This window comes from Epinephelus lanceolatus, chromosome 8, assembly GCF_041903045.1.
Source record: "Epinephelus lanceolatus isolate andai-2023 chromosome 8, ASM4190304v1, whole genome shotgun sequence".
NCBI lineage: Eukaryota > Metazoa > Chordata > Actinopteri > Perciformes > Serranidae > Epinephelus > Epinephelus lanceolatus.
In genome coordinates, this window is record NC_135741.1 from 24,548,968 (window position 1) to 24,566,545 (window position 17,578).

Sequence of the window (17,578 nt, forward strand, 5' to 3'; positions counted from 1 at the left end):
GGCGATAAGTGAGACAGAATACCAAGTAGAAATATTTCCAGGGAAAAACAAGCTGCTGAAAAATCAGTTTTTTTTAATGATATTTTACCATCTTCTCCAGAGTAGCCAATGACGGGGTCTGGCTCAGGTCCCTCCCCTTTCTCATTGATAGCCTGAACTTTGATCTCAAAGGCAGAAAAGTTGCCAACGCCATCGACCGTGAATGACGGTGTGGTTGTGTAGTTGGTGTGCCAGTTGGGCCCGCTGCCCACCACTCGCCTCCACAGAACCCGGTAGCTGAAGTCAGGTCCATTGAAGTTACGTTTGTCCATTTCCTGCAGTGACAGCAGCAGCAACGAATGATGCACAAGCCCTTTTAAAAAATGTGTTTGATGCTGCTTCAGATATTATTATAATCAGGTAGCAAATGTACCTTCCAGGTGATAACCAGGGTGTTTGGGTCTTTGGACTCACTCCTAACATCTTCAGGATTATTGTCTGGAGCTGTGATTGTAAAAAAAAAAAAAGTTAATTGTAGTGTCCACTTTGACAATGAAAACTTGTGGTTTGTACAGACAGGTGAAATGGGAATGGGTCTATGTTGGAGGAAATTTGGAGAACAGCTGGCAGATCATTTCCATATATCTCGAAGCAATATTCAGTCATATTAGCAGGAGGTAACACAGGCAATACAGAACATTTTTGGTGACGTAACTGACTGTTTATTCTCTACAATCTATTTGGAAAATATTGCAGCTAATTTATTGGTACAAGACAAATATCTATAGAAGATATTATTAGCAGCCATCAAGACAGTTGTAGCATGAAATTATTACAGACTGAATCTCGAACAAAGACTGACAGGATAGATATTGTGACAAATGCTTAAAGTATGGCGAGAATGATTTGTTGTTGTTTTTTTTGCTAAATCTATGGGATGATCAATTCTGGCAATACGGGGAAAATGAATTGTGTTTGTGAACTCATTAGATGATAAATGATGTTTAACTGAATGAACTAGCATGTATTTCCGTCAGTATAATATTTGTATGAGTGTGTAGGTGACTAGCTGTTTGGTCTATTTTGTTTTTGTTGTATTTCTTTAAAAAAAAAAGTATAAATAAAAGTAAGCTTGTGGTCACAAAACACTGGCTCTGACCTTCAGCAGGTGTTTTGTGAATTTCAGAAAGCTTGCTGGGGCCGCTCTTTCCCACATCATTGATGGCAATGACCCGGAAACGATAGGACATGTAGGGCCACAGAGGGAGGACAGCATGCTCCTTGTTTCCTCCTACTCTCTTCAGCACTTCCCAACCCCTCTCCTTCAAACCTTGATCTTCAAACTCAACCACATACTCTGCAGTGAGAGAAACCAAGAGTGGAGCAGAGATGGGGAAAGACAGGATGTTAACAATAAGGAAGTAATAGAAACATAAATAAACGCTCAGTGGCGATAAAGTCATGCTGAGACACTTTGAGCTTCACAATAGTCTGATGCTGCAGATCAAATAATAATCCTGTCCAAGTAATGAAAACAGAGCAGCCTTTCATTTTGCCAGCGGGAGATAAATGATATAGGCTTGTTGCTTTGAGTATTGCAGTTAGACAAGATGAAAAGTTTTATGTTTGCATTTGTCTGTGTGTGTCTGAGTCAGTGCATATCATCATTTGGTGGCACTGAAGAAAAAGTCAGAATCACAGCACGAGAAATTTTCTAAAAACATAAAAATCTAGTCTTTATCCATATAAAAGCAGTTTTAGAAGTGAAAAGAAGACAAGCAGAGGACAAATTAATGTGTGTGTGTGTGTGTGTGTGTGTGTGTGTGTGTGTGTGTGTGCTTGTCTGCATTAAACCTTGCACGGGGCTGTTGTGGTCGTCTCCAGGAGTCCAGCTGAGGGTGACTGAACGGTGCTTGGTATCAGTGATCTGGAGGAGGGAAGGAGGATCTGGGCGATCTGAAGGGGGACAACAACAATATCACTATCACAACCACCTGCTGTCTGTCGGTGCACTACAAGTTTTGAAGGCGTACTATGCAGAATTTTTCTCAAAAACAGTACATGGACTCACACAAAAGTAATTCCTCTCAGTCATCACATATGACCCACTAGCAGTCTGTATCTGAGAAAGAACCTGCCCTCTGCCTGTGTTTAAATATTTTCTTAGTATTTTGGTTTGTTTGGGATGTTTCTAAGTGTCAGCCTACGTGCACACGTGTGAGCAAAGAAGCCAAGGAGACAGGATAAAGCATGCGCTTCAGCTGAATTCACATAATATCTGGCAGTGCAGCACTCTCCTGCAGGGTTGTGCGGAGGTGTCTGCATGTTTATCTGTTCTTTAGAACATAACCTAGGAACAATCAGAAAATAACGTTCTATTTGTTGTTCTCGTTAACGCTGCTCCGCCTCTTCATTCACTCTCTAGCTTGCTTGACCTTTGCTACTCGCTCAGTCTTGTTGAGCCGAGAAGAAGGGGGGCAAGTTTGAATGTTGTGTTTACACACAGTAAGCAACAAGTCCTGCATAGTATGCCTTTAACAAAGAGGAAAAACATATGTGAAAATGAGTGAACAACATACAGTATATGATAAGTGATCTTACCCCATAAAGTGAGGCTGCCACTGGCTTCAGCCATGTCAAGCCTTGTGATGACCTGACAGGTGTATACGCCCTCATCATCTTCTTCCACGTTAGTTATTTTAAAGTCTGGTCCATCAGATGTGTATCTGAGGAAACATTATCATAGTTAGAGCAGTTTCACGTTAAAAAAAATCAGCATTTTTCCCGATACTGCTCGTCACAGAGGAGTTCTAACTATGGTGGCTGATTTGAAAATGTGAAAATGCGAAAATTTTAAGGGCCCTTTCTGGAGCCAGTGTTGTCCGTACTGGGCTACTGTAGAAACATGGCAGTAAAACATGCCAGATTCTGTGGACGAGGATCCACTCCTTATGTAGATATACATGGCTCAAGGTAATGAAAAAACAACTATTATTATTTTCAGGTGATTATACTCTAAAGACAACATACTTACTATATTATATTCCATGTCTGCCACACACTGGACTTTAAAAACAACTAAACAAACAAATGGATAAAATAATTGTGGCAGTGCTTTCTAACATTTTTCTCATTACTGTCATCTCTAAGGTGTAAAATAAAGTCTTACTTTTCATCACTGTGGGAATCAATGAGCTTTTCACCATTCTTTCTCCACTGAATAAATGGAGAGCCGAGTTTGGGGTCAACGAGAGCCAGACAAGTGAAGATTGCTGTGTCTCCACGCAGCACCTTCAGAGCCTGTGGAGGTGACAGGATGACTGTCCTGTCTGGAGGAGAGAACAAGCAGACACACAATGCTTAGACAGGCTGCATGGGGTGCAAATGACATCAGCTCCTATTTGGACAGTGTGTTTGTGTGTGTGTGTGTGTTTGTGTGTGTGTGTTTAAGGTAAGGTAAGGTTACTTTATGTGTACCCATAGGTAGATTTGGTTCGCAGTAGATGAGGCATCCATCTTGACACACATTTTTCAAACAACACACAATAGACAGACATCATAAAAGTACTCAGGCTCCAATAAACACAAATAAATAAAAGTTGCCTCTATGGCATCTGTGCTATGTTGCTGTGACGTGTTCATCTGAGTGATAGTTGCTGGAGCAAAGCTGTTTTTATACCGCTTTGTTCAAAACCTTGGGACTATAAACCTTCTAGAAGGAAGAGGCTGAAATTCCCTGTGCAAAGGGTGGGAGTTGTCATTTAAAATTGAACTCATTATCCGCTGTAACTGTCTGGTGTACAGGGACACTGAGAGTTTCTGTTCTTTAAAGATAGGTCTCCAAACCATGACACCAAAGAAAAATATAAAATTCAACAAAAGCACGATAGAATAAGGTCATCATGGTTTTGTTAATGCAGAAATAGAGCAGTTGCATTTAACAACACAAACACTGGTGCCCCTTTTCGCATGGGCAGATTGTGAGACAATAGGCCCCAAGGCAAAGACCTACAAAAGGCCCCACTGCCTCTTCTCCACAGGAGCAAGACACAGATTTTATGGTTGGTTACCCTCTTTTTGTTGGTTGTTTTGCATCCCTTTGCAGTCATTACAGATCTATCTGTGGTTTTATGTCTCTTGCAGTTTTTTTGTCTGTTTTGCAGTCCTTTCAAATCTCTGGAGTTGCTTTCCCTCTCTCCAAAGTCATTTGTGTCTCTTCAAATTAATTTTAAGTCTGTTTGTAGTTGCTTTCCATTTCTTTCAAGTTAATTTGTGTCTCTTTGTGGTCATTTTGTGTTTCTTAATAGTCATATTGCATCTGTTTTTCAGTTAATTTTTGTCTCCTTGTGATTGTTTTGCCCCCTTTCATGATTGTGAGTTTCTTTGTGTCTCTTTGCAGCTGTTTTGCATCTCTTGTTGTTGTTTTTTTGTGTTTCTTCATGGTGATTTTGAGTCTCTTTCTGGTTGGTTACCTTGAATAAGTAACCTGTAACTTTGAGGCCCTGGGCCTGTGCCCGTTAGGCCTGTTAAGTAATCCATCCATGCCTTTTTGCACACAGCTTCACAATTTGCTTTGAAGTTCAGTTTTGAATAAATAATTGTGTGTGTGTGTGTGTGTGCGCGCACGCATGTGCGTCAACTCACTAAGCACTTCGAGCTCGGCACTGACAGACAAGTTGGTGTTATGTACAGAGCAGGTGTAGAGGCCCTCGTCCTCGTGGGTGACATTAAAGATCTCAAGCACCCCATTGGTGAGCAGGTTCACTCTGGGATCCGCCAAAAGGGAGGAAGTGTTGCTGCTCTCCCTGGAAAAGACACACACATGCACCCACAAAAACACACATTAGAAACTTGGCAAGTAGAGGAAGAAATAAACCTTTTCAGATGCTGCAGGCGCTGATGAATTCACCAGTTCAATCGCCTCTTTGCCTATTTTACTGAAAGAATAAAGCCTGCTTGGATGCCTGCCACACTGACAACATTCAGTCACAGCCCAGATGTAACAGTATTTGGCTGTTAATTTATGCATATGAGGAGCCACCTACGCAATAATATCACCTCTGTGAAATTTGTTAAAATGAAAATCTGCCAGACAGCACGCTAGAAGACATAATACAAAACAATGCAGTAAAGCACAATGGAGGAGAATAAGGCTGTTATGTGCCTCACCATATGACTTTAGGTTTAGGAGATCCAAAGGTCTCACACTCCAAGGAAGCCTTCTGGCCCTCTGCAAACGTGTATGTACTCCCATCCTCAGTGAGGATCTGGGGAGGCAGCTCTGAAAAAACACACAAAAAGAGAAATGAGACACATAGAGAGCCCCACACACACACACAACTGTGTAATACACAACAAACATTCACCAATGACGTAGACGTTGGTGTTGGTGAGGATGGTTCCATGCTTGTTTGAGGCCTGGCACTGGTAGATGGCAGTGTCTCCAAAGTTGACATCTTTTAGGATTAGAGATCCGCCTGCTGTCAGAGAACGTCTGGGATCCTTGTCGATGGCTGTTAACAAACGCAAAGTCAGCGCATGCACAGTGCCCAAGGTTGTGTGTTGAGGTGTGTATTTGCAGTTTGCAGGGTGTATGCGCTGACCTGAGAGAGGGACCCCGTTGATGGTCCAGCTGATGGTAGGAGACGGGATGCCATCTGCCTGGCAGTCCAGTCTGACAGTCTCACCTGGGGCATATAACTGGCTGGGTGGCTCCTTGATCCAGTAGGGAGCCGCTACAGGAAACAGAATATATTTAGTGTGCCATCTAGTTCAGTTATATTAGAGAGAAAGCAGACATCTCTACAGCCGATATCTCCAACACTCTGCAACTCACACCAAAACAATCCAGATTAATAAACAGCACTACAGGTAAGAGGAAGAATATGTATTTTTGATTTGGGGGTGAACTGTCCCTTTAAGTCGCATATTACCAAACCTTTACACACGACAATACTCATTACGTAAGACTGATAGATTGAGCTTGATAGGTCACACCCTATAAGCTGTCAAAGTGAAAGTGAAAACAGCAATTGATCGAACTGTTTTGTTGTACTTAAAAGGACACTCCATCAATTTTATAAGTCAGGGTCTATTAACTAGACACAGGGAATACACTCAGCTTGTGACAGCTGTGTAATGCCCTCTTTTCTATGTTAAGAGAAAATGACTCGATTGACATCACTAAGGAATCTCAACGTGGGCTCAGAGAACAAGCTTTTTATAGAAAGCCTGTGAACAAGAGCAAAGCTTAAAGATGTGAATGTTTACTCCACAGGGATCTAACGAAGATGCTATCAGGTGGCATTATGAGAAGTGCAGGAGTTATACCCATACTAGAGACTAAAAGTTAGGATATCTATGTGGCATCCCTTTTAATGTTTTTTAATCGGACTCTTGCAAGTGCCCTTACTTTGTGAATCACTTGAGTACTTTTTTAACTTTCATCTAAGAAAAAGGTGAAAAATCAATTAACCACATAACTTGTGATAGATACAGTTACTAATGGTGAAGCAGGTTACAAACCTGGCACCTGGCTAAACTCAATGAAAAGCCGTTTCAAACTTTTCTTGTTGGAATGTTTGTTATTGCAGTAGCTGACAGGAAGTAAACAGAGACCAAACAGGCCTCCAGGAAGTGCGCCAGGCTTTTAAGCCAATTTTTGTAGTAGCCCAACAGTGGAATTATATCTTCCTAGTCTGTCACATAATGCCATGTCGCCCAAAGATTTACACTGTGAAAGAGACGTGTATGTATCAATTGATACATTTTTTTTGAGCGTCACAACTCCTGCTAAATGACTGGTTTTACTATCAGAATTTAATGTATTAGGTCAGATGACATTTGGAAAGTCTAGAAGAAATGATCCGTATCCGTATTCAAGCTAGCCAAGGGCTAACGCGTAAGCAGCCAGCTTGGTTGGCGGGGCCTCTTGTGCGTTTGCTCTCTAGGCCAAATGATGCAGAAGCAGTACTGATCATCTGGGTAAGTTTATATGCGGCATTTGAACATTTTTGGCTTCATTCGCCTTCATTCAGTTCACTTTATACATCCATGTGACCAGATCTGTTTGCTAAGCAACAGTAGTTATATAATAATGAAAAGGTCTATAAAGATACAGTAATGTGATCAACTGTGAATCTGGATTATTGTAGTCACTACTTTATCGTGAAATCACAATACATGCCAAATTCATCCTTTTTTCACATGCTATAAAAATATGTGTGTGTGTGTGTGTGTGTGTGTGTGTGTGTGTGTGTGTGTGGGTAAGTGTGTGAAACATACCTTCTACAGCCACAATGTAAGTGTGTGTGGCTTTCCCTTGGGAGTTCTCAGCTGTACACTGGTACTCGCCCCCATCGCTCTCTGAGATATTAGTAAAGCGCAGGCGCCGGTCGAACATGTCTTTAACGGTCCGTGATTCTGACATCTCACCGTCCTTCCTCAGCCACGTGACTTTGGGAGTTGGACTGAAGAGGATGAGAAAGGAGAGGAAGAGGTATAGCAGGAGTAGGAACAATGTGAATGAAGGGATGCCACAGAGAACGGGACACATGGAACACAGAGAGGTCGGAGGTAGAAGGAGGGGAGAGAGATGGATGAGAGTCAGGTAAGATTGATTAAAGGGAGCGGCTCAAGTTTTCTGATTGATGGGGGCAGAAACATATACACACGCCGACACTCACAGGCCTTGGACGATGCACTCAAGCTCCACGGTCTGGCCCCTGAGGGCATGGTAAGTGCTGCGGCTTCCAGTAGGTCTCATCATGTGGGGCCTCCTGTTCCGCAGTACGGAGTTGGCTGGAGAAAGAGAAGTGGAAATACAAAGACATGGAGAAAGATTCATACATATGTATGGGTAATTTTCAAATTGCTGTGCTGCTGACACAGCAGCCACTTTGTAGACTCTGACACACACACACTCACACACACACAGATGCAGGGTGTGGAATCCTGTGGAGAAGACTTTACTTTTCTAACAACACATCATCGTACAGATTTTCTACACACACAGAGGTCTCATGTTAACATGTGCTCATCTTTCTGACCTCTACTTGGGCCACAGATGCTGGCAGCCACATCTCAGTGTGAGCTGCATCTCATTACCACTGGGCTGAGGAGGTGATGGACCCCCTGCCGGCTCTGTGACTGTCTACTGGATGCGGTACTGCTTTGGTCAGCACAACATGCCACCACATGGGGGTGAGCTGACTTTGGTTTAACTAGGAGGCCTCAGTAGTTGACGTTTGTCAATATGATATACAGACAACATTTTATTGTGACAAATTGCTATTATGTAAAGAAAACAAGTAAGAACACTGATTTTTAATCCGTACAGATCATCTTTCAACAGTAATATATTTTACAAAATAAAATGCATGTCTCAAGGACAGTGTAAACTTGATCTCAAAGGTTTGGTTCACCCAAAAAGCAATAATCATACACCATTCAGCCACAACATTAAAACCACTAACAGGTGAATCACATAACATTGATCAGCTTGTTACAATGCAATGTTCTGCTGGGAAACTTGGAACCTGGAATTCATGTGGATGACACACGCACCACCCACCCAAACACCATTTAAAACAAAGCACACACCCTCATGGCAACTGCTCTCCCAAGTGGCACTGGCCCCACCCAGAACAGACAATGTGCTATACCACACTGTGAAAACTGCTTGGGAATGGCCTGAGGAACGTGACAAAGAGCTCAAGGCAACAACCTGGCCTCTAAAGTCCCCAGATCCCAATCCAATCAAGCATCTGAGAGATGTGCCGGTATCCCACATCGCAACCCACAGGACTCAAAGGATCTGCCGCCAACGCCCTGGTGCCAGGCACCACAGGACACTCACAGAGGTCCTGTGTCCATGCCTTGATAGGTCAGAGCGAAGTCCAATCCAAGGAGGCCCCACCTGTGATGGGCCTTGGCTCTGGGGTACTGGCAACAATGTTTAACTGGATTGGGATGTGGAGAATTTTTAAAGTAAATGGATGCCTTTAACGTTTTCTTTGGGATATTCTTGAGCAGTTTTTGTGGTGTGGCATGGCACATTGTCTTGCTGTGGGGGCCACTGCCATCAGGGAGTGCTGTTACAATGAGGGTGTATATTTTGTCTTAAATGGTGTTTGGGTGGATGGCATCCACATAAATGCAATGACGTAGGGTTTCCCAGCAGAACATTGCATTACAATGACATGATCGATAAGCTTCACTTCACTCATCAGTGGTTTTGATGTAGTGGCTAATTGGTGTATATTTTGCCATGCTGGGGGATGGCAGTGCTGTTCTGTCAGATGGTTGGCTATTGATTCAGACTAAAATATCTCAACTACTGTTGGATGAATTGCCACGTAATGTGGTTCACAAAGGCCTGGCCTCCAGACAATGAAAACCTCATGTCTTTAGTGATCCTCTGACTTTTCCCCTAGTACCACCATTAGGTCCATAATTGCATTTTTCAGAGAAATGGTTCATCAGCTATTGGATAGATTGCCATGAAATTTTCCCAAAGCACTTTATTGTGTTAAAATCACAAAAAGAGCTGCCTTGGCATAAAGATGCATTTCCAAAACTAAGTTCAGGTCAGATCAGTCCAACCTACTATCAGTAGATTGATTCAGTTGATTCAGAGCAAAACTTACAGGGGTTTACAGTCAGAGTGATGGGTTCCTTTGCAAGAATGGTACGTGTCGCCAGGTACTGGACATTGCAGGTGTAGTCATCCCTGCTGTCCTCCGTTGTCAAATGGGCAAAGTATAGGTTGCCATCCTTCCCCACTACCACACGCTCACTCAGCACGATATGGTGTAGCCCTGTGAAGAGAGGCAGAGAGGAAATGAGACAGAGAACGAGAGAAACTGATGGCAGATAGAGGCAGTGGGAAAATGTGAAACAAGGGAGAGAGAATGAGGAGCTTAACAAGGGGATAAAATAGAGAGAGGAAATCGGAGAAGGCGGCTCAGAGATACAATAGGATGAGAGAAATAGAAAAATGATGATAAAGAGACGTCGGAGAATAGGTGTAAGAACAGACTCTGCTCAGCCTACAAAAGGTACTGAAGACATTTTAAAAAAAGGGACATCCAGAGACAGATAAATGTATGAAAGGATATTCTGCACATTGAGAAAGAGAAAAGATAATATTGTTTGAGAAATAAATTATCAGCTACTTCATTATGATGTGAGTGGACAACAAAAGGATGGATAGATACTCTAAGTAGCAGATTTATTGTGGAGACAGGAAGGATGTAATGGAAGGAGAGATGGAAAGGTAATGTACTCACTCCAGTCCATCCAGTGAATGATAGGCTCCATAGAGCTCTGCGGAGGGTTACACTTCAGAACAATACTGCTTCCCTCTTCAGACCTCACATTAACCTTTTTTTCCTTCTGCTGGGACGGGGGAACTAAAGGGGAGCAAGTGAGGATAACACACGGCTATTAGTCTGTGCAGATACACATGTGTACACAACCACCTGTGCACACATTTTCAGTGTCCTGGGGCAATTCACATCACACGTCAACTTAAACACACCATGAAGTGGATAAGGAGTATTATTTATAAATCCCCATTTGAGGAACTTCAGGAGAAGCGTGTGAGAAGGAGCCAGGTTGTCTTTTGCCTCGCGGAAGGAGAATGATGTGATTTGTGAGTCATATGTGTTCCCCCCTCCTCCCCTCTGCCCATTGTTGATAACCCCACAGGAGCTACTGAAGAGCGCTTCACATGACATCAACTCAAGAGCGTTTCTGGGGAAACCGTTGTCAGGGAAACTGTGAAGGAAGGAGGTCGCCCAGGAGAGATTCAGTCACACAGGTGGATAGATACACAGAGGTGCTCTTTACTTTTGCCCAGGGACCCGTGTGTGCGTGTGTGTGTGTGTGAATACATGAGTATATGCTGATTATAATGTTATTGCATGTAATTATCTTCTGAGTGGCGGTACTCTGAGCTCTTGGTGTGAGCCTCCATCTGCTAACAAATGAGCTCTCTATAAAGCAGGGCAAGGAAAAGGTTTATAGCTGGTTCTGCTCACAGCTTTGTAAATTGCTCTGTTATTGCTGATAAAAACCAACAACAACACAGCTCGCTTCTACCTGGACCTTGAAGGCATTTACAGGAGCTCCAGCACTGAAACTGACATCTATAAAAGACACATAGCTCCTCTAATGTGATGCAGCTTTTTTTGAAAACATATCAGAGGAGGTTTGATTAATTTGATTCTATTTCAAATGGTATGATTCGTCTCTCAAGGCTAAAGCCAAATGACTACAAATCAGCAAATTCTCTCTGAGCATGAGGGAATTTGAATATTCAAATGAACCGTAAAAATGTAATGACTGCGTCTCAATAACTGTTCACTGGTTGCTCCAGGATTATCAGTGTGCTCTTACCATCAGTGTTGAGTATGGCCTCGTTAGAGACGGCTGTCCCCAGCTCGTTGGATGCGTAGCAGACATATTTGCCTTGGTACTGCTTCAGAGTCTCCATAGTATTACTGAGAGTGTAGAATGCGAATGAACCAGAGCGCTCAGTCACCTTTAGCTCTGGGTCCCTGCCTGGGTCAAACTCCTCTCCATCCTTCGTCCATCGGAAACTTGAGCGAAGAAAAAAAAAAATCAGTAACACTGATGGGAGGGTGTTCACTCAAATATTAAAGCAAAAAAGAAATCATTACCAAGCCTTTGAAAAATAAGTTTTTTAACACACACAAACTGTCCTTACATGTCGCTGAATTTGAGGGCAAAAATGAATTGATGTAAAATTTACACGAGATGCCCCAGTGGGACTCATAAGCTTGTACTGTGTAATTGCGATATTCATCTTTTTCCTTGGCAATTGGAGCAGTTTTCCACTTCAGAGAAGCAAAGACACTCTGAAAAGATTGCTCGAGGGCTTAATGACATTTATCCCTTGTTGAAATGAGAACTCTGACTGCGAGAAGCTGCGCTCTCATGTAATACTAATATGTAGATGTCAGCTGAACACGGAGAGGGAAGGTCACTGTTCTCAGTTTTCTAAAAAGATAACCACTGGGTAGGCTGCTCCTCCATGACTAATATAGCATCTTCAGACTGTTTGTGTTTGTGTGTGCTGACTAACATGGGTGGAGGGTTGCCGGTGGCTTCACAGTTCATGACGAGGTCTTCAATGCTAAAGACCGTGACAGACTCCGGCTGTGTGGTGATCATTGGAGGCCTCTTGACTGCAAGGACCGAAAACAGAGTTAGTGCTGTCACAACACCAGTTACAAAGCAGGCATGCATGTGCTACTACACCCCTATATGCTTTAAAAAGACAGACACGTGCACATACTCAGAATAGTGCTGCAGTCTTTACGTGACCTGCTTTCATTCTGCATGCTGCTGTAATAACTCTAGCTATGACATTAACATATACATCACCCCATTGTAACACACATATCTCTACAGCTGTTGGTAACGGCTTAGCAAACAGCGCAGAATAGCCAGAGATACAACTCATTTTCATAGTTTAAGAGCTGCCGATAAGTATATTCGGTCAATATCACTTAAAAAGACTCCCCAGAGAGAAAGATGAAATGTAGGCCGAGGAAAAGAGTGAGAGTAAGAGAGCAGGCAGAGAAAATGGGCTGAGATGAGAGGAAATTGATATAGCATAATGTAAGAGGGAAGGTTCATGTAAAAAGATATATGGCACAGTGTTCTGTGTGAGACTGAGAGATAGGCAGAGGGAGGGAAAGAGTCTGTGGGGAAATGAAGCAGGGATTTCGCAGGGAAAAAAGTAATGACCACCAGAAGAGGTTTCTCCTTCTCCGTCGTCACTGTCCGTAAAAGCCGTAAAGCAATGTCTCGGTAACAGACTCATAAAACCCAGCATGCTAGGATTTGCTGTGAATACTGTATTGAACCAGCATGTTTGATTTGTCCACATGCTTTATGGCCAATGTCGTACTTTTACGTTCTGTTTTTTCAATACTTATAGACAGAAATTTAAATCTTTTTCTGCACATAGCCTCGGTGACAATACACTGCTGGCTGCGTGCTGTGGAATAGAGGTCACAGCTTGATTTGACATGATGGTAGAGTCTTTAATTTGACCTTAAGGGAAAGAAACAGAGTCCCTGATGACTAACGTAGGTAAATGGGTAAAGGAGGACACAGGATGGAGCCGAGCAGGCGGGGGGAGATGGATGAAGTGCAGCGCAGAGAGAGCATACATGCAGAGCAACAGAGAAACAGAGCAAGGGGAGACGGAGGTATGAGGGAAAAAAAACAAACAAGGGGTAGATTCAGAAAGAGATGGATTGGGTGAGTGAGGGAATTTAATGAAAGAATTCCCACTGATAGAGGAAATAAGCCCATTTCCTCTGCTGATCACATTGAAGTTTGGGCTGCAGGCACAGCTCCATTATTGGCAGAGGAGGAGGAGAGGAGCCGGTGCTTAGTGCTTTAACTCCTCTTTATTTCCCCGTGTCTTTGATCTGACAGCCCTGCTGCCTCCTTACAGACAGCAGCTCCTCACACTTCCTCCTCGCTGCTCCTACAGGGATCTCACCTATTGGGAGTCAGCGAGGCTAAACGCACACCCACATACAGAAAAAACGGCGCACAGAAACAAGCGCATGTTCACAAACCAACACACACACGCATCCTCACGTACAAACACACGTGCACAATACAGCACGTGCGCTGAAACAGGTGCAAAAACACAGACACGCGCGCAAGCATAACACTGCAAATGCACACTAATGTCTGATTCATTAAAGTGCAGCACAGTGCGGCGGGACTTTTACTGTGTGCCGGATGGAAAAATAACCTCTCTGCCATAATGAAAGTGTTTACAATAAGCTTTGCCAACACCAGCATTAAGACAGATAGACATCAATAAAGTTAAAAGCACTTACGATCACTTATGTGGTCTGGGGGCCAGAGAAAAGGCAATGAGGGGAAAAAAACACGTTAGTTACAGTAAACAAGAGGGAGAAAAAGATAATTAATATAATTAATAATAGTTAATTAACAGTATAGATAGATAGATAGATAGATAGATGTTTCATAGATAAATGAACAACAGTTATGATACATGCACGATAAAGCAGTGTAATGTCTCCTGTAATGGAGCACGGCTTTTAACCCCGGCCTCCTTGTCACCAGTTCTGACCCATTTCCTGTATTGATCCTGATCACTGTCCCATTGACATGGCAGAGGCTCGCTAATTGAAAGGCGGAGGACACCTTGACCTTTTACATCTTTGACCCGCTCCACCCTCTTCCTCCTCATCATCCTTCCTTCATCCTCCTCGGCCCTCTCACCTCTGTGTCACCTCCCCCCTTTGGGAATTAGACTGGGAGATTTACTGCATTTCATCAGCGTTTACAGGTTATTTGTGTGTGTTTCCACGCGTGTGTGATATCTTTACACACACTTTTGAAGTCTGTGTGGGTGGTGAAGGACTGTGACTCACTGCAAGTAGTCTTAGATAAAGAGTGAACAACAAAAGCAGCAGTGAAAACAATATTCTCTCCCTCCCTCTCTCCCTCTCTCCCTCTCTCTCTCTCTCTCTCTCTGTCTTTCTCTCTCTCGCGCTCTCTCTATTGGAGCTCTGTGGGCCGACAGAAGCAGAGGAGATGAAGATCAATTTCCCTACAGGGCCACAAGCTCAGCTGTATTTCTAATGCCCACATATTGCATCGAGGAGGACGAAATGAGAACGAGTGAGGAAAAACCTGGGTGGATTTTTGTTGTATAACTAATTGTTGATTAAATTACTCCCCAATCACATTCTGGTTTGCACCAAGGAAACCAGATCAATAGTGGGACTAATCAATGCAGTATGAGAGGATCAATTACAAAGTAATTAGACACACCACAGGCACAGATGAGCACTAACCAAAGAAACCTCAGACAGTGCAGTATTTTGAGCATAATAGCGCAATCCAACCCTGAATACTGAGGTTACTGAAAGAGAAACACATGTTCATTCGGCTCATTTGCACTAATTAATCGCGATGAAAGATCATTATTAGCGTGCTTTGATGAATCAACAATGTAATTAACACAACAAACGGATCTTTGAACCTCATGGAAGCGTTGAGCTACCATTGTTATGAATGGTGCGATATGAATCTGTACTCACAGTTGGAGGGTATGTGTATGGCTGCTCGGCTGGGCTGGGCAGCAAGGGAGAGGAGGAGGAGGAGGAGGAGGAAGGGGAGGAGGCAAGAGGAGCACTGCCCCCTACTGCCAACCTGCTGTCGCTGCGTGTGAGGCATTGCTCACTGTCCCATCAAAGTCCCACCTGCTCTCACACTCGTACAGTAAAAAGCACACAGAGGGCAACCTCACACACTCAGAGGAAGTGTGAGGCTTTGTTTCTTTTCCAGGAGGCCCCTGCTTTGCTTTGTATGTTCCTCTTGTCTTCTTTTTTTTTCCTCCTCTCTCCTTTCGCTCTCTCCTTTAAGTCAGGTCCACGCCCTCCTGCTGGTCTTCTCTCTGAAACATAAAGGAGAGGGGGGAGGTGAGGGATGGACAAGTGGAGAAGCGAGAGGGAGGGGCAGAGCGGGGCCATGTGTCAGAATGGGAGAAAAATTACCCTGTACCATGTGGTCAGACCTATACACAGACCGAGACATGGAGTTAACACACCAATCAAGGGTCAACAATACACATCCCAACAAAAAGCACCAACAAAGCCTATCACTGAACCTGTCCTGCAAAAAAAAAAAATCTCCATTTGGTTAATTACATGACCAGTGGCCCATATGGAAGGGCCAGTCAGCAGGACAGATGGACAGAATACCACAACAAGAAGCTGAACAGAGCCTTGCAGCACCCAGATGGGCTGTGGACAGACAAATGCAGATTGATGAAGTGTCAAATCAGATAATACGCAAGACAGACAAAAAATTGTTGATAATTAAGTTGACTGGTCTGGGCTGTGTTGCATGAACTGAACAGTCCCTAGTGTACTTGGGTGATAGTGCTGTGATAAGTGTGCGATAAAGATGCTATCAGTCGTGGTGAGTGAGGCAGGCCACCCCTGCAAGGAGTCTACCCGTTCTCCATCTGTACCCTTGGATCCAGTCCTCCCCACAACATGCAGGCTGTCCTCCCCCGCGGCACCACGTGGTGCAGCCCGCTGACTGTTTACACTACTCAGTATCACACACAAAGAACTGTTACAGTGCACCATGATTAAGACGTACATGTGAGACAAAAGAAAATGGCGATAATAGACAGAGGATGCTTATTTGGCAGCTCTGCAGTAATGGCAGCCTGACTGAAAGAGTTCTGGCTCCACACGCTGCTGTTTGTTGGCAGTGCCACAATGGAGTGATGGGTGACCTTGGAGAGTGGGGGGGAGGTCAGAGAAGGGAGGAGATGAAGATGACGGAGAAGAGCGGTGCTTAAGAAGAGGATGGAGAGATGTGATTATCATTCATTTTCTGTTATCTAGAGGGTAATGGCTGGCCAGTTAATTACAGGGAATATTTTCAAGTCACTCGGTGAAAAATGTATTTATATCTTGGAAAGAGCAACAGGAATTTGACATTTGTGTACATCAACAGAGCCAAATTAGATGAAATTAAAGACCACACAAGAGCTGAGCCCTTAATAAAGCAGTTTACACTAACAGCATTGGGATTAAATGAGCCATTACACTAACTTGCTTGCTTTGTCAGAAGAATGGCACAACAAGCACACAGAGAGGGAGAAGAAGGAGGGGTGAAGTGGGTGGAGGACTTGAGGGGAAGATAAAGAGGAAAAGTGGGTTTGAAGAGGAGAGCGCAGGAGACGGAGAGGTGGAGATGAGGGAGGAGAGAGACAGACCTGGAGGAGGGAGGGTGAGAGGTGATGGGAGGAGTGGAGGGATATGGAAGGAGGGGAGGAGGGATGACAAAGGGTGACAGCTGTGACGCTAATCCTATCCATCCACTCGCATACATACACACACATGTGCAGACTCTTCCAATCAGTGTGCATCATTTGTTCACTTTCTCCTTGTTCTTCTTCTTCTCTTTTATCAGCAGCTTTAGTGAATGTTGTTCTCTGGAGACAGGGGGGCCAATTACAGTGATCCGGTCTTAAACCAGCCTCTCCAAAATACCATTAGAGGCAGATGAATGAAGCAGGGTTAGTCAGGGTATTAGTACTTGTGTTAATGTGATCTAAGGTGGGAGCTTGCCCATCAGTGCCCCCTCCAAAGAGATGGTGAGCGAGAGCCGAGTGAAGCAAAGCAGGACTGATTAATGGCGTGGCGCGCTGTCGCTTGTCATGCCGCCAATCACCATTCACCAAGGGAGTGTGTTGCGTGTGCACACACACACTCAGAGACACAATCATGGGGAGTAACACATTCAAAGAAGCTTGCAATGCATGGATAGACCAACAGAAAGGAAGGCAGACAGACAGACACACACACACACACCTCGAGTGGTCTGACAGAAAAAAATCTGACTGATAAAAGGGCATGGTCCAGTGGGCTCCAGTCAGGAGGTGGACCTTGCCAAAGAATATTCCAGTCATGGTGAGTAGGAGCAGTAAAGGGGAACACTATAATGGGTTGGGAGGGGAGTATAAAGGAGCGACTGTGAGTGAAACAGTGAGGCT

General features: G+C 43.8%; 1 protein-coding gene across 4 annotated transcripts in view; it reads right to left on the reverse strand.

Moving 5' to 3' along the window:
• l1cama (L1 cell adhesion molecule, paralog a) overlaps positions 1 to 17,578 on the reverse strand; it is a 48,579-nt gene that overhangs the window by 8,908 nt on the left and 22,093 nt on the right. For 3 of the 4 annotated variants that reach the window (XM_033628726.2, XM_033628725.2, XM_078170059.1), the window contains exons 2-19: positions 15,105 to 15,460; positions 13,872 to 13,886; positions 12,089 to 12,191; positions 11,380 to 11,582; positions 10,269 to 10,391; positions 9,627 to 9,797; positions 7,665 to 7,779; positions 7,264 to 7,448; positions 5,583 to 5,714; positions 5,346 to 5,492; positions 5,149 to 5,260; positions 4,624 to 4,784; positions 3,149 to 3,308; positions 2,581 to 2,705; positions 1,834 to 1,935; positions 1,139 to 1,336; positions 413 to 483; positions 89 to 314 (exon numbers count right to left, since the gene is read on the reverse strand). In XM_033628726.2, coding sequence (XP_033484617.2) covers positions 89 to 314; positions 413 to 483; positions 1,139 to 1,336; positions 1,834 to 1,935; positions 2,581 to 2,705; positions 3,149 to 3,308; positions 4,624 to 4,784; positions 5,149 to 5,260; positions 5,346 to 5,492; positions 5,583 to 5,714; positions 7,264 to 7,448; positions 7,665 to 7,779; positions 9,627 to 9,797; positions 10,269 to 10,391; positions 11,380 to 11,582; positions 12,089 to 12,191; positions 13,872 to 13,886; positions 15,105 to 15,240 — 2,485 coding nt within the window. In that variant the 5' untranslated portion in view covers positions 15,241 to 15,460. The remainder of the gene's footprint in view (positions 1 to 88; positions 315 to 412; positions 484 to 1,138; positions 1,337 to 1,833; positions 1,936 to 2,580; positions 2,706 to 3,148; positions 3,309 to 4,623; positions 4,785 to 5,148; positions 5,261 to 5,345; positions 5,493 to 5,582; positions 5,715 to 7,263; positions 7,449 to 7,664; positions 7,780 to 9,626; positions 9,798 to 10,268; positions 10,392 to 11,379; positions 11,583 to 12,088; positions 12,192 to 13,871; positions 13,887 to 15,104; positions 15,461 to 17,578) is intronic. The other variant, XM_033628727.2, reaches the window with a different exon arrangement.